This window comes from Euleptes europaea, chromosome 1 (genome assembly GCF_029931775.1).
Source record: "Euleptes europaea isolate rEulEur1 chromosome 1, rEulEur1.hap1, whole genome shotgun sequence".
Lineage (NCBI taxonomy): Eukaryota > Metazoa > Chordata > Lepidosauria > Squamata > Sphaerodactylidae > Euleptes > Euleptes europaea.
The window spans coordinates 182,537,554-182,553,765 of record NC_079312.1 but is presented as its reverse complement, the minus strand read 5'-3'; the positions used below and the strand labels follow the sequence as shown (position 1 = coordinate 182,553,765).

At 52.6% G+C, this 16,212-nt stretch overlaps 2 protein-coding genes across 2 annotated transcripts in view; both read right to left on the bottom strand.

The window, feature by feature from the left end:
- NFIX (nuclear factor I X) overlaps window positions 1–11,987 on the bottom strand; it is a 60,774-nt gene extending 48,787 nt beyond the window's left edge. Inside the window, exon 1 of the mRNA XM_056850676.1 lies at window positions 11,936–11,987. Coding sequence (XP_056706654.1) covers window positions 11,936–11,962 — 27 coding nt within the window. The 5' untranslated portion in view covers window positions 11,963–11,987. The remainder of the gene's footprint in view (window positions 1–11,935) is intronic.
- An 11-nt stretch (window positions 11,988–11,998) lies between these two features.
- LOC130478490 (collagen alpha-1(I) chain-like) overlaps window positions 11,999–16,212 on the bottom strand; it is a 41,794-nt gene continuing 37,580 nt past the window's right edge. The window contains exons 6-8 of the mRNA XM_056850675.1: window positions 15,411–15,530; window positions 12,331–12,593; window positions 11,999–12,161 (exon numbers count right to left, since the gene is read on the bottom strand). Coding sequence (XP_056706653.1) covers window positions 11,999–12,161; window positions 12,331–12,593; window positions 15,411–15,530 — 546 coding nt within the window. The remainder of the gene's footprint in view (window positions 12,162–12,330; window positions 12,594–15,410; window positions 15,531–16,212) is intronic.

Sequence of the window (16,212 nt, the reverse complement as noted above, 5' to 3'; positions counted from 1 at the left end):
TCTGCCCAAGGTCATAGAATCAGCATGGCTGACAGATGGCCATCTAGCCTCTCCTTCAAAACCTCCAGGGTAGGAGAGCCCACCACCTCCCGAGGAAGCCTGTTCCACCGAGGAACCACTCTAAACTCTTAGAAAGTTCTTCCTAATGTCTATATGAAAACTCTTTTGATTTAATTTCAACCCATTGGTTCTGGTCCGACCTTCTGGGGCAACAGACAACAGAAAGGGGTTCTGCCCAGTGGATTACTGCTGCCCCCGAAGTGAGCTTAAGGCCCGCAAAACTGTGCCTGGTGCTCTATGGCCCATGGGGCTGAGATCCCATATGTGCTTCTGGACCTGGGGCCCCTGGGGCCACAGTGGGGGAGAAGCCCCACTCTCCAGTGCCCACCACCTTGGTTCACCCCTCTCCTCCTTTGCCCACATAGTGTAAACAGAAACTCCCCCTCTGGATCAGAATGATCATTGGCACCACATTCTTTGCAGTGTGTGACTATAGTGTGTCATCTCTTTTTTGGGGGGGAGCAGCTGACAGGGGCAAAACCGCCCAAGCGGAGCGGCACTGCCTGTCCCCAGATGTTGCAAAGCATCATGGGCTGTTGAGGCCCTGCAGCAGAAAGAAGCCCCCTGATCAGGGTGTCCAAGCTCGCTTGCAGCATGCCCATTTTCCCCCTCCCAGGTTCGGAAGCAGAAGCCAAGGATTCGGGCTGCAAGCAACTGCCCTTCTCTACCTGCTGGGCTGCTATGCGTGCCCCCTACCCCACATGCGCTCCACGCAAGCAACGCCTGTTGTGCTCCTGAGCCCAGCACAAAGTACTTTGCAATCGCAATGGATTCCCCTCAGCAGTCAGTGACCTTAGGCAGCCACCCTCTGGACACCTCCCCCAGTGAAGCAGGTCCGGCCCAAGGGGAGAGGCTCCAACAAGGGTCGTGGTCTTCCTGCCCCAAAGCTGCAGGTCAGAAACAACCAAGCTGAAGCCTGTTAGGGACTGAAATGGACTTGCCAGGAGACCGTGCATTGCAGCCTCAGTTTCCAAGCTGTAAAGCAGGAGGAGTCGTGACCTACTTTGCTGGGATCTGGCGAGATCAAGTCCAAAAGCGCCTCTTGTTCTTAAAAAACACAATGCTTTGCCCAGGGGGCGGGGTTTGTAAGTCACACTGCCTTGATTATCACCCCCTAATTGCCCCGACCTGGGTGGCCCTGCCTAGCCCAATCTCCTCAGACCTCAGAAGCTAAGCAGGGTCAGCCCTGGTCAGTAGCTGGACAGGAGATCTCCAAGGAAGTTCACAGCTGCTGCACAAAGGCAGATGATGGCAAAACCACCTCTGCTCGTCTCTTGCCCTGACCTGGATGGCCCAGGCTAGCCCCATCTCATCAGATCTCAGGGTCTGCCCAAGTTAGTATTTGGATGGGAGATCATCAAGGAAGTCCAGGATTTTGCCCCACAGCGGCCAGCAGTGGCAAACCATCTTTGTTTGTCTCTTGCCTCGAAAACCCCATGAAGGCCTCATGAAGTCAGCTGCAACTTGATGGAACAAAAATAAAAGTTTGCTCAGCCCACCCTGCCACATCCCGGCATGCCCCGTCCTTACAGTGGAGGGCAAGTAGCATAAGCCCCCTACAAGAAACGGGGGTTTCCTCCTCTCCACTGGTCCAAACAGACACACCTGCAGACACACACACCACCATGAAGAAACTGGCTGCTTCTCCCGACAAGCAGAACAACCCCGAGGTGTCCTGACAGAGGCTCAAACACCATGCAAATGGGAAACATCTCAGGACACACACAAGCCACCAGATATTCTCCTCTGCAAGCCCTACTGAAACGAAGGAGTGCCATGCGCAAGCAGCTCCCATTCCACTGGAGGATGCGTCTACAGGAGAGCCCCTTGCAAACCTGTCCTGAAAACGAGGGGGCCAAAATGCCTCGCTTGAAGATCGGCTTCATATGTCAAACCATAGTTTATGGGGGAGAGGACACAATGCCCATCGGCTGCCGTAGCTTGGAGCTCCTCCCAAACATCCAGACCCTCGAATGAAAACATTTTCTGCTTCTTGCAGGCTGCTTCTTTGCAGAAAAACAGCCGGCCAACTGCAAAGGATAAAACCTGACTCTTCCCCAAAATTATTTGACCGCCTGCCATTTAGACAACCTTTATTCATAAATCTGCAGATGTATTTGTGCCTCTATTTATATATTAATATGGTCTTTCTATAAATATTTTTTTTATACAGGTAAACAGACAAACAGAAAATACACACCTGTCAGTAAGTGATGATCTATTTGAAATACAAATGTCAATATTACTAGGAGTGAAATCTGGAACACATTCCACAAAGTTCAGTATCTACTGGTATATTGCAGAAATATCTCCTTCACTTGACAGGGCTGGTTTTAGATGTTTCCAGCGGATCATGCCCATAAAGGATCTGAGGAGTCCTTTATCAAATGAGATGGGATGCCATTTGCACACTCGCTGGAAGGAAAAGAGAAATTCTCCTCTATTCAGACAGAGGAGATTCTTTCCTGATCCTTCAGGCAGGGAGTCACACAATACCTCATGGCCTAGGGGCCTGATCCAAGGCTCCCAAAATCTATGAAAAGAATCCCCCTGACTTCACCAGAACAGAGTTAAGCCTGAACACCCTGATGAACTCAAAAAACATACCAATGGAAATCCATCTTCTATTAATGGATTTGTTAAAATCAGCCAAACCAGAAATTGGCAGGAAATTGTCTCTCTATGCGCTGGGCGTTGGCTCTATTTGCCTCTTTTGTTCTCCAGTCCATTCTCTTCTGTTGGGGTTCATCTGCCGCTCTCCCCTCCCCATAGGGAAGCAGGCAGGATTCCTGCACTTGAAACTCCTGCAGACGTTGATCCCCAGAGAAAGAGGCCCTGATCTACATTGTCACTCAGGCTTGCTGGACACCAACTCCAGGGGGTGCAAATTATAATTTTATAGTTATCCGCATGTTTACACTTTCAAGATTTCTGTCATTCAGTGCACAATGCATTTTTAACTACTTGCTAAACAGAGGTATGGGGGGGAGTGGGGGGACGACGACAAGCCCAGTAAAATCCCTCTCTTTTTCCCCAGGATAAATTATGTCACAGCGGTTCTTTGCTCGGAGAAAAGTCCTCTGCTGCTCATCCCCCTACGAAGCCCGCAGCCCTGCTGCCCAGTATCTCTGCTCCCCATCTCCTATGAGAGCTGAACACCAGACATTTTCAATCATTCTGCTGGTTTCTTAAAAGAAATAAAGGCTCGTAAAACTAGAAACACGGCTATTAGATGCATACACAAACGAACAGCATTTTGACAGGGAAATGTCTGTCTCTCAGGAAGGGTCTCGATGTCTTTGGGAGAAGAGAGAGCAGCCATGGTTAAAGATCCCCCCCTGGTCTAGTGCTGCTCTCCACCCACCCTGTGTTTGTTCTGGAACCTCCCTCGTCCAAACTGCACAGTCTTGTGCTCGGGGCCCAAAGAGTCGGCCTGATGCGCAACCTGTAACTGTGCGTCTACAAGAGACAAGATCATGCCCACAGAACGGTGTCTGGATCCTGAAGCGCCCTCCATGGAATCATGCATGAAACACAGCCTCTGCTCCAGCATGGCAGAGGCATGGAAAGGTCGCAACAGTGGCCATAAATGCCTGAATATCAGAATCACAGAATCACAGAGTTGGAAGGGACCACTAGGGTCATCTAGTCCAACCCCCTGCACAATGCAGGAAATTAACAACTACCTCCCCCACACACACCCAGTGACACCTACTCCATGCCCAGAAGATGGTCAAGATGCCCTCCCTCTCACGATATCCTTAGCTCATAGAATCAGCATTGCTGACAGGTGGCCATCTAGCCTCTGCTTAAAAACCTCCAGGGAAGGAGAGCTCACCACCTCCCGAGGAAGCCTGTTCCACTGAGGAACCCAGCTCTAATTGTTAGAAAGTTCTTCCTAATGTCTAGACGGAAACTCTTTTAATTTCAACCCATTGGTTCTGGTCCAACCTTCAGGTTCTGGTCCAACCTTCAGGAGAGGGAGGCAGATTTGTAAACAGTAGCCTCGACTAAAATAAACACGCTTTCTCTAAAAATTTCATCTTTCAGAAACTGGCGTGGTGGCTTTCCTGGCGACACGGTGCTAACTTTCTTCTCAGCTGATATTTTGTGTCTTCCGAAAGGGCCGCTGCGGTGATTCCCCTGCTCGGACGTTTCCTCTCTCTCGCCTGCCTCTCCTAGCCAAGCCCCCCCACACACACACACACTCACAGATTCACTTTCCAAACTCACAGTGACCACTACCAAAGTCAAACTGTCTTAGGACACCACCAAGGAACCTGTCCTTGCCGAGGAAGCGCCAAACAAGCCCCTTCCCTTATCCCCACGCCTCAGAGATACCAAACTCCTAATCCTCCCCAAGCCACCCCACCCCTCATTTCCCCAACCTGTGGCTCAGGGCATGCCCCAGGCCATGCGGATGCATGAGGTCATGCCATATCGTTAATTCTGTGCCCCTAACTCCCTCGGTGGGGGGCCGGAGAGGCCCCATTGTGTGCCGCGCCTTCTCAAAAGGCACCTAATGAGGAGCAACTACTAGGAAAAACCTAACGCCGTGATTAAGTATTTCCGAGCTGCGGCCTCTTTCAAGGGCCTGATTTATACCTCGCCTCGGCATTGAGATGCAGGCCCTGAAGTGGGGCGGGGAGCTCGTCCCAGAGCCGCTGACAGCCTTCGCCGGCATATGGGGAAGAGATACATAATGAATGAGGCCTGCGGACTTGAGGGTGGCTGCCTCCTTCTCCGCCATAACCGTGGGGACTTTTGCACTTGGCACATGTCAAGGCAGAGGGATGGAACGAGGACAACTCCCTGCCCATCTACTCGCCCCCCACGCCCTGAAAACTCCACGGCAGTCAAGGGAACGGCATCTGCCACTCTCTGGGTTTGGGCCGAACCTCCCTGAATGCTCAGAGCTAAAATCTGGGAAAGGAGAAACCGGCACGAGAGGAGTTTGAAATAAGGGGGGGGGGGTTGAAGAGCTGACGGAGCCCCACAGCCCGTCCCTGCAACGGCTAGCTAAACAAAATTAGGGGACGTGGATTTAATGGAGATTAGCGGGGGCTGGGATCAGCCGAGGGCCTCTTGCCATATTTGCCGTACACTTGGGACCATGACCTCATTCCGGATAAATGAGTTATTTGGAGAATCAGAGCTCGAATAAACAAGTCCTCCTGCAGAGGTTTTCGGCATTTGGGCCGGCATTTCATCGGCCAGACCTAACGTTGGTCTGCAGGAGCCACCCTAAAATCCAGGATCTGTCCACAGAAAGTGTATGAATTGCAGCTCACGACAGGCGGGGGGGGGGGGGGCTGAAAAGGAGGGGAAGGGTCCGTGTAAAGAGGAATGTCTACACACAAGTTCAAGGGAAGGGCTGGTGGGGTAAGTTGGTAGGCTTCCATTTACACGATTGCCCGTGACATCTAGGTTAGAAAGAGCGTGCATGCGTTTGTTCACATATACTGTTTGTTTGTATATCAAATGTATATTCCACCCCATGCAAATATATGCAATCAAACATGAAGGAAGGAAAAGACATACCAAAAAAGGGGGGGACCCAGAAAAGGCAGGTATGTCAGTGTATATAAGTGTCAAACGACAGCTTTAAAGTTGTCCTGTTAAAATCAGTGGGCCACTTCCAGAACTTACTGCTGGTGGATCATGACAATTCCCATTTATATTATTCTAAATTAAACCTGTGATAGGAATATAGCAAAGGGGACCCATCCTGTACAGACAGAGAGGATCCTAGAGCTCTGCTACAGTCCCAAAAGTTCCTTCAGTGTCTCCACTTGCACATGAAATCAGACTTGCGCCACAGCCAGAGTTCATATGGAATTGAGTGCCACTGAGGCTCTATATGTACATCATACTCTGTACAAACTGCGCAATTAAGTGCACTGTTCTTGAATTATACACACTGCAATATTAACTGCACATGGATTTATTGCTGTGTCGATACCTTACGCAAGCAAATGCAATCAAGGCCTCAAGATGCTCATTCTTTTGCTATAAAATTAGGCAACGGCACCCTGCTGACAGTAAATTTAAAAAAAATATACCAAGCACTTCCAAAAGAGAAGGACACAGTTGAGGAAGGAGGAAACGATCCATTCAACAACAAAAGTTATCAAACGCTTCCGTCGTTCTGGTCCCAAAAAAAATCCACAAAGAGGCCCATTTATGAAGCCGTAGTTCAGATGAATAGAAAAGTTGTTTACAGTTTTCAATTAAGTTTCTATTGATAGCCCCAAACTGTGAAAGTTTATAAATATCTTAATGAATTGTTTGTAAACTCACCTGAATGCTCGTCTCAACACTGCATAAATGTTTATTTATAGGCTCCCTAATTCCAGACTCCTTTCTCGCTCTGTGCATTGTTCCCCTTTGCTTTTTTTGTGCACAGATTCATCGCTACTCTCTGTTTCCCTCGGGACAGGGAGTTTGGCCCTCGCCCCTTGCTGCCCACACCAGGTTATACATATTGCTGTCCACATCAGAGCATGTATGACACAGGCTAGCAAAGTTCTCCTTGAAAGGGAAAGCGACGTTTTACTGCAACAGAATAAGATAAAGCTAAAAGCACAGCAAAGGGGCCGTTCAGATCTCTGACTTCATGGGAAACGAAAGAGAGATTTGAGATTTGATCCGGCTGGCCTTGGGATATGTGCCTATGCACTTGAAAAGGGATCCTTCAAAAAGCTGTTAAGGCATACAGAGGTCCTTCCGGCTAAGTTTGGGCGCATCAGCCCTGCAGCTACGGAAAGGCACTAAGCTCCACATTACGGGGAAAACTCTTTCCCACTTGCCAGGGGAGAGAGACGAGGGCTGGGCGTTCCGAGGAAAGCTTGAGAAAGGCAGATTTCTCTCCTGCGCGACCAGGGAAGGTTATATTTTTATACTGCAAACAATCTCTTGAAACCGAGCCAGGGGGAGCGATCGGCCGGACAGCCTCGGCTCACCATTGTGTTCCCCTTGCGAGTCTCTTCTTGGCAAACATCGGAGTTTCCCAAAGTTTTGTCTTTCAGTTTTAAAACTCCAGGAAAGGCCTTCTTCATATGATTGGAGCCAGATTTTCCTGGCGCACAGCAGCTGTGGGATGGGGAGGAGGGCTCTGGCAAATTAAGTTTTACCTGTTTGTCATGTGTTTTGTGTGTGTTTAATTGCACTTCATTATTATTATTATTATTATTATTATTATTATTATTATTATTATTATTATTTCTCTCCCACCCTTTCTCAACCAGAGCCAGGCTCAGAGGGGCTCACAACCAGAAACAACAATTTAAACAAACAACACATTATAACAATACAATATATATTATACTTTAAAACCTATTATTTAAAAGTCTTTGAAAGGAGCAAGCAAGAAATGTTTAGAAAATTATCTTCAGCAGGAGGGAATTAAACATCCTGATTTTAAAAATCCACTAAATGCAGAATGTGGGGTTGAGATGTGAATTTGCATTGCTTGCTCTAGTTTGCAAATTCCTTAGAAGGCCCTGATCACACCCACGGGTGATTATTCCTATACCTAATAAATACCCAAATTTTTAAAAAGAATATTTACTTATTTTTCATGCCATGTTATGTATACACAAACATTATACAAACTGATACATACATTAAAGCATTGTCTAACACTAGCATTTTGTATGGTATGCCCGTACTGTATCCACAATAAACTGGGTATTTCATAATGTGGTTTCTGGACTGCTCCGCATAAGAGAGACCGCCTGGGGATGAGTGTACTTCTAGCTTTCCACTGCTGCTGCTAGAGTGCAGAAGAGACCAAGAGGGGCTCTGCCGAATCTCAGACCGAGCCTGACTGTGCCGGGCCCTGCAGAGATCAACAGTCTTCTTCGGGCCATCCGAACGGCATGCCCCGGGACCCTCTGCAGTTTTGCAGAGCTTGTCTGAACAGTTCTGAGCAACCCGAGAGACGAGGGGCCCTGCCTCCTGTGCGCGCTGCGAAAGGATCGAAGGGTGCGCCTCTCAAACGGCGCTGTGAAACTGCTGTGGGGTGGGAACGTGTTTTGGCCTGGAACTGCGGAACACGAATTATTGTGGTTGTGCTCTGCCATCAAGACTGTACACACGAATATGATCCGCAACGCTAGACACAGCCAGCGCCACGCAGAGGGGCTGCCCAGTCTCCACAGAGTGGGTTGTTGTCCAGGAAACTCACAAGAGCTTCCTGGACCGGGTAGTCTTTAGTAGATTGTTCTCATGATATAGTGTACGGAGCGGGGGGGGGGGGATTGTGTGCATTACCTGTAGGCCTGCTTACACATAACAGATACCATAACTGCACTGCAACACAGTATAAGAAATCCCAATACATACTGACACCCAGATCTAACACAATTTGTTTGCACCTCCCTGGCGAACACAACAGACATTATGTATCTGCATGCCTCAGTCTTGCATGTCTAAAATTAAAAAAAAAGGTAGGCAGTCTTCTAAAATAGCTCCGGATCGGAATGCAGGAGCAAATAATTGGTTTAGATCATGGCGATATTATATACTGTGGTTGCTTATGTTATGCTGCGTGTACCGTCATTATATAATAATGCAAAGATTATATTTTCCAGAAGTATTGCAAAAGCACATTAAATTTGCACACACACAAATGGCACATCCATGTCCTCTATGACATAACTCCCCCCAAAAAACCAATATTCTACATGGAAAGTGTTGATTCTATATTAGCATTTGGTATTTCCATGTCTCTGCAAAATATCAAAACTTCAGCAATTTCTTTCCCCAGACAACAGCATGGGATGGGGCACCAGGTGAAAGGAAGTCCCAGAGATTCCATCAAGACATGAAAGCCGCAAGTGTTCTCCTCTGCCACAAAAGAAGCCGCACACTCACACAGCTGATGGGCTTTGGGAACGGGCTTCTCAGTGCAAAAGAGAAATTTTGGCTCCATGGCAACTTGGTCCCAGACCAGCTCTCTGAAGCGCAGCAAGCAAAACTCCCCCTGAAAGAAACGGTGGGACGCAACCCGGATCAGGACCGTGCCCAGGAGCACAGGAGGGGACTGCAGCCAGGATTGGGCTCCTCTGTTTTGAGAAAGCATCGCTTAATCCAGAGGAATGCGGCCTGGGGAAAGCGGGTGCCCATCGGGAGTGGAGAACGGGACGCAGGCATGAATATCCACCAGGGAAACAAAATACTAGGCCTCAGAATCCTAACAAAAGAACTCCAGTTCAAAGAGGGAACGGGCCGGGTTGGGGGACGGGAAGCTTCTCTTATCTACCGAGGGCATTTGCCATGGACGGAGCCAGGTTTGTTTAATTCACCGGGCACGCATAAAGGGCAGCTCTTTCAAGGACCTCGAGGCTTTCCTTCCCAGAGGCAGAAACGAAACTGGACTCCCAGCCTTGGCACCGGCCCAAGGGCAGGACAAAAAGCAAAGAACTGAACGCAGAAGCAAGCAGCACTCGGACTTCTCTTTGCAAAAAAGGGCCTCTGAAATTCGTGCCACACAGACAGGGCCTGGCCGAGAGGGATGGCCAGAGAGGCCGACAGGCCACACCGCCACCAGCATGGAGGCAGGCTCGACTAGTCACCACGGTCGCACCGACCAGGGAACTACGGGCAGGACTGCCTATTCAGACTCAGGGCGGGTTTGATCTTCAATTTATTTATTTTTGGCAGAAACGGGTGGACAGTCACGATTTTGTATGTTTTGCTACTTCATATGTTACAAAATTGGATGAGGCCAGAAACACATATTACCCTGCAGTTTTTAATAAAACTGAACAAATAAATATGCGTGGGGTGGGCTGTATAATTTTGTAAAAAAAATCCATAATGGGCTGGCAGTTGGGGCAGAGTGAAGGGAGGGTGCGAGAGACAGCAAATCAACCCTGTAATGTAGGCCTCAAACCTACATTACAACACTCACTACTTTATGAAAAATGAGGGGTGGGTGGAGGGAAGGCACACAGAAACATTCTGCTTTTGCTTTTTAAATCGATTCTTAATGTAAGGTAATTAATAACTCCCAACAGAGTTTGGGAGAGGGCGTCACGCTTCCCACCCCCTAGAGTTGTAAATAACGTTTGAGTAAAATGAAAGTAAAATAAAATATGCATTATTTGCAAGTGAAATAAAACATATGGTATTGATTCTGTAATTTGGCATTTTGTACATAACTGGCCTGTTACAGAGAAGGTATATTTTATTTAACTTTACATATATTGTACATGTATTTTAACTGCATATATTCGTATTTAGTGACCCTCTATCTATATCCGCGAAAGTTTCCGTGGGTCTCAACTGCAGGGGTCGGGGCGCGTTGTGGGGTCTCCCCGCGCGCCCAGAGAGAAAGAGGCGAGCGGATGGCTCCGGGTGGGTTCGGGGCCGATCCCGGGCCACGGCTGACCGGCCCTGGAGGCGGCGGCGGCTCCCGGCGCGCCACGATCCCTCCAGCCGGCCCGGGCAGCCGCGAAGCGCTCGGCCGGGGCGGCGGAGCTCTTGGGCCAGCCGCGGCGGAGACGGGCCGCCGCCTCCCCGGCCCGCGGCCGCGCAAAACCCCCTCCCGCCCCCCAGGCCCCCTCCTCTTCCTCGCCCCCGCTTCTCCCGGCTGGAGAGGCGCCCACGGGGGGGGAGAGGGTGGGTGGTCCGGCCCGCTCGCCTCCGCGTCCCTCGGCCGCCCCGACGGGCAGGGGTCGGGCCGGGCCGGGCGGGCGGCGAGGCAGGGCGCGGAGGGGACGGCGCGTCCGGCGGGGCCGCCCGAGAACGGGGGGCAGGACGGCCGGACGGCCAGCCGCCGCAACAATACCAAGAGTCGCAATTTTAATAGCAGGAGGAATCACAGTAGTGGTGAGAATAATAACCACTGCCTGGTTATTGGGACCCCCCCCCCCAACCTTCGCCTCCCATCCCCACGCCCGGGCTCGCCGTCCGGCCCCCTCCCCGCTTCGAGCGCCGCTCTCCTCCGGGGCAGCCCTCTCTCGGCCCCCCTTCCTTCCTTCCTTCCTTCCCCCACCCCCCAGAGGGGCTCCGGGCCGGGATCAGAGAACTCGGGACAGGAGCCCAACTTTTCCGGCGCTCCGCTGGGGGGGGGCGGTAATTCCGACCCCTTTGCACAAACTCTCCCGCCCAATTGAAGGTGGGTTGGAGGCCGGGGGTCCTCCCGGGGCGAAGCTGCTCCCCCCACGGCGCCAAATCTCTCCCGTGGGCAGATTTCTTGGAGGGGGGGGGAAACCCCTCGTCCCGCCCGCCCCCGCTCCCCGCTCCCCTCTCCGCGCCTTCCCGCAAAAGCCGCCCCGTCGAGCCCCGCCACGTCCTCGCCGCCCCGGGGGCTCCAGCCCTGCCTTGGCAAACCCCGGGCGAGACCCGGCAGCGGCGGCAGCTGCGGGTGAGGGGCGCTAGGTCGACCCCAGCCCAGTCCCGGGGGAGGCGCTGGGCGGGGGGGATAGCGCCGGGCCGAGGGCAGGGGAGCCCCCAACAGCCCCCCCCCCCCGCCCTCGCCTGCCGGAGCCCTTTCCTCTCCCCTCCCCCGCGGTGCCCACGGCTGGCACCCGCTGCAGGGCACCCGGCCGGGACTGCCCCCCCCCCTCGGGCCGCGTCCCCCCTGCTTCCAGCCGCCCCCCAGCCGCGGGGGAGCCGCGCCATTTTCCGCGCTGCCCGGCCCACGCGGAGCGCCCGCAACAAAGGGCTGCGGAAGGGGCCGTGCCAAGCCATGCCAGCCGCCCCGTGCCCGGCGGAGGGCAGGGGAGCCAGGCGGGCCGGGCCGGGCGGCGGTGGCACCTGGCGCGGAGGGAGGGAGGGAGGGAGGGAGGGAGGGAGGGAAGGAAGGAAGGAAGGAAGGGTCTGGTCCGCCCCCGAGCCCCCCTCCCTCCCTGCCGGCGCCCCTTACCTGGGTCAGGCAGTAGGGCGAGTACATGGTGCCGTCGGGCCGGCCGCCGGTGCGGGACTCTGCTCAGCGGGCGCGCAGCGGCATGGCTCGCCCGCCTCGCCTCTCGCGCCTCTCGCCTCGCCTCTCGCCGCTCACTCCATGCGGGCCGCCGACCCCGCCCGCCGCCGCCGCAGCCCCCGCCGCAGCCCCCGCCGCCGCCGCCGCCGCCGCCGCCGCGCAGCCACCTCTGAAAGTGAAAGTTTAGACAAAGTTTGCAACCGACCAGCCGCGGCAGGCAGGCAGGCAGGCAGGGAGGGAGGGAGGGAGGGAGGGGGAGAGAGAGGAGCCCAGGGCAGCCCGCCCCCCCCATTCAGCCCTCCCCTCCCCTCCCCTCCCCTGCAGGCGCGCGCGCGCACCCTTCGCAGCCAGCCCCGAAGTCCCTCCCGCCCGGCTGGCGCGGCGCTCGGACATTCCTCCGCAGCCCGGAGGCGGCTGGGGCGGGAGCCGCGACGGGGCGGGCGGGCGCAGCGCCCACCCTCTCTCCCTCCGCCGTCCGGCTGGCCACGTCCTGGCCCCGGGGCCGAGGGGGCGCGCAGACCTGGCCGCGCCCGGCGGCAGGATCGCGCTGCGCCGCGGCCGCCACGGGCCGGCTGCGGGCCGCGGGGTCGCCCTCGGCTCCCTTCCCGGCCTTGCCAGCGGCTCAGGGCCAGGCACCCCCCACCCCACCCCACCCCACCCCCCCTTGCAAGATTTCCCAGCCCTGGGGCGCTGAAGGTACTGGCGGGCTTCACCTGGATCAGCCCACCTGCGCTGGGGAAGCGCTCTGCTTTTCAGGTTCAAAAGTGCAGGTGAGGGGATTTCTCCCCCCCCCCCAAAAAAAGGCTGGAGACTGGGGGTGGGAGAGAGAGAAGAAGGAGAAAAATGAGAAGAGCTGGTTTTTATTTCCCGACTTTCTCTACCACTTAGGAGAGAATCATACCGGCTGACAATCACCTTCCCTTCCCCTCCCCACAACAGACACCCTGTGAGGGAGGTGGGGCTGAGAGAGCTGTGACTAGCCCAAGGTCACCCCGCTGGCTTCATGTGGAGGAGAGGGGAAACAATTCCAGTTCACCAGATTAGCATCCACCACTCATGTGGAGGAGTGGGGAATCAAACCCAGTTCTATAGATCAGACTCCAGTGGGTCAGATGCCCTCTCTTGGGCTGGCACATGGCTCCAACCAGGGGTGAAAGGCCAGCCTTGGAGCAAAGTCTCTGCCTGGTCAGCCATCCTACCCTCGGCTCCGGTTTCCCAGCATGTTCCATAATTTGCCCCTCCAAGGTGTTCAGGCAGGGTTGCCAACCTCTAGCCATTACAAATGATCTCCAGGTTCCCTGGTGGAAAGGGCTGCTTTAGAAGGTGGACTCTAGGGCATGGTACGCCATCAAAGTCCCTCCCCAAACCCCATCCTCCCCAGGCTCCACCCCCCCAACCTGTATTTGGCAACCCTATGGTCAAGTGATACTAATAACACATCAATTTGCCCTGCCCCTGATGCACACATACATGTGTTGCTATGGCCAAGGCATTCCACATCCCTCTGGATAATCCACATCCCCTCAAAGGGGAGCAGCTCCAGCCGCGTCTCGGTTCCCAGGAACCCCCTTCCTTCCTACAGGACATCATACAAAATTATGTTGTTTGTCCAAATAAGTGGCCTGTGCCTCCATTCAGCTCTATAGGCAGATAGCAGGTCCAGAGCGTCTTCTATTGACCCATCCTGCCACCACTCTGATCAGCATTAACTGTGTGAGCCAGCCACTCCGCCTTCTACTGCCACCACCCGAATCTCGAGCTACACAGGATGTGACGTGGCTTCCCCCTAAGGATCGCAGGTGACAGGGTGCCGCATGACATAAAGCTGGGGTTCCTGGAATGGCATTTAAATCTATATGAGACACGCCCTGCCTCCACGGCAGATGTTGAATCTGTCGCCCAATATGGCTCCACTAAACAGAAGAGAACCCAGTGGTTTTTAATTCGGTTTTTTTTTTTTTTTTTTGGCCCAGTGTGGGCCAAAAGTGGTTTATATTGTTTTCATCTCCTCCAGTTTTTTCTTCACAACAGCCCTGTGAGGCAGGCTAAGCTAAGAGAGAGTGACTGATCTAGGGTCACCCAGTGATCCTCCATGACAGAGCAGGGAACTGAATCTGGGTCACCCGGATCCTAGTTCGTCACACAAGCCGCTACACCACTCTGGTTCTCACACTGGTTAGAGGAACACAGCCTCCTTCTCAAAGGCCATTAGCAAAGGGTCATTCTGGAAATCGGTTGCCAGGAATCCAAGTGCAAACCATGCACAGATTTATGCCAGTGTGGCCCTACAACGATCGCTCAGAGTGTTCCTGTGTTTGTTTATTACTTCATTTGAGACCTCATGTGCGCCACTTCTCAATAAAGGATGCACAACAACCCTTGCTTGGGCTGCAGAAACTTTATGGATTATTGATCAACATGTCAATTACCTCTAATGTTAAAATTGGTTGTTTTTTGTTTATGCAAATAGCCTGTCTTATATTGGCTCTTTCTCTTGCTCTGACTTTTGATGTCATTTGGCTCTTTAATTGTAATGGCTGCAGACACCTGGAGTAAGAGGAGGGCAGGTTCCTGACCAAGTGGCATTTATGTCATATCTGGCCCTCATAACAATTGAGTTCGACACCCCTGGGCTAGATAGTAAACCCTTCCTCTTGTAGCAGGAAGGACTGAATGACCGGGGTAGGGGGATAGGCTCTCTCAAGGGGAGATTATAAATTATCTGGACACAGTGAAGAGGCTCTCTTCCATCTGGAGTGGCTTTTGGAAAGGCACAAGCCATGAAGGCTTTTACCTTCATCTTGCCTGTGTGATGAGGGATGATGGGGAGAAGTCCCAACCAAGAGAACAAAGGCAGTGCTGCACTTCAACTACTGCAACTTCAAGTAACACTAGCCTGACCTATTGAGACATTGTTTTGGATAAGTATCAAGTGCAGGGAAAGGGGGTTGCATGTTTTCACCTTGTCTTTGTACCCTTGCTCAGCCAGAATGCTTGAACAGTTTATGTGTATTCTTTTTATCCATTTATTAAACTTTTAAAGGTTTTGAATGCTCTAAGCCTGATCTCTGGAAATGCACCACACCAATTTTGTCTTGCTATCTGAAGTGTGGTAATGGGGAGGGGAAGTGGGCTAGCTAACCAACCCTGGAGCTTGATAGCTCAAACTTGCAAAGTTGCGATATAATAAAAAAAAATTGAAGTTTTTGAATGTGATGTGCAGGTTCACAGGTGGAGCAATGGGTTTATGTTTATTTTGCCATTATGGAGTACGGTAAGGTTAGGTTAGCTAACAGGAACCTAGTGGAGCAGTGGAGGTTCATAAAGATTTAGCAGTCTGGGCTAATGGAGGAATGCAAGAAATGACAGATTGCATGTGAGGATCGGTCTGTGGACAGGTTCAATATCCTCTTGATACATTTTCGTATTCAGGCAGGAGCTGCTTGTGCTTGCACAAAGTCACCCGTTGCCGGGGCTGGAGCCGAGCAACCCAGACCAACAAGCAGAGATTCAGCTCAGGGAACTGCAGTTCAAGGAGCTGCGGTTGGGAGCAGAACAAGAGGCCAGGAAAGAGTGAGCCCGCGAAAGGAAAGCGGAGGTGAAGCGTCAGGAACTCGAGAGGCAAACCAGACACGAGGAGCGGGAGGCAACTGAGAGGGCACAACTCTGAGACCAACCAAGAACAGCAGGGGTGGCAGGAGGCCCCCAGGCCTGGGAACGGGTGGCAGAGGAAAGAGCCCACGAGGAGGAGTGAGAGCGGCATTCCAGGAGCATGAGGAGCAGGTTGAGAAACACCAGCACAAGTTCCTTCGCCTGGAAGCCGAGCAGGGCAGAGAAATAAAGATTTTGTTTCTTACCCTCCAGGGGAAGATCCCTCAGTTTTATCTGTGCTCCTTTGTGAGGGTAAGCAAGGAATGGGGGATCCTGGAGGCAGGAGATCTCTCTCTCTCTCTCTCTCTCTCTAACACTGAAAAGGGGGGATGGGCAGCAATATGTCACAGTTAGCCTGAGAATGGGAGGCGGGTAAAATATCCCAACTTCAGAGGCAGTGTTTAAACGGTTCTGGGTGGGGCCAGATTATTTCAGGAAGCAATGAAAGATTTCTGGCCCTGCAGCTAGGCAAAACTTTCCATGAGTGGGGATTATAGAAGTGGGTGAAGGAAACAAAAGTCTGAGGAGTATGAGCTGCGTTTTCAACTTTTCACACTGCGTCAGTTTTA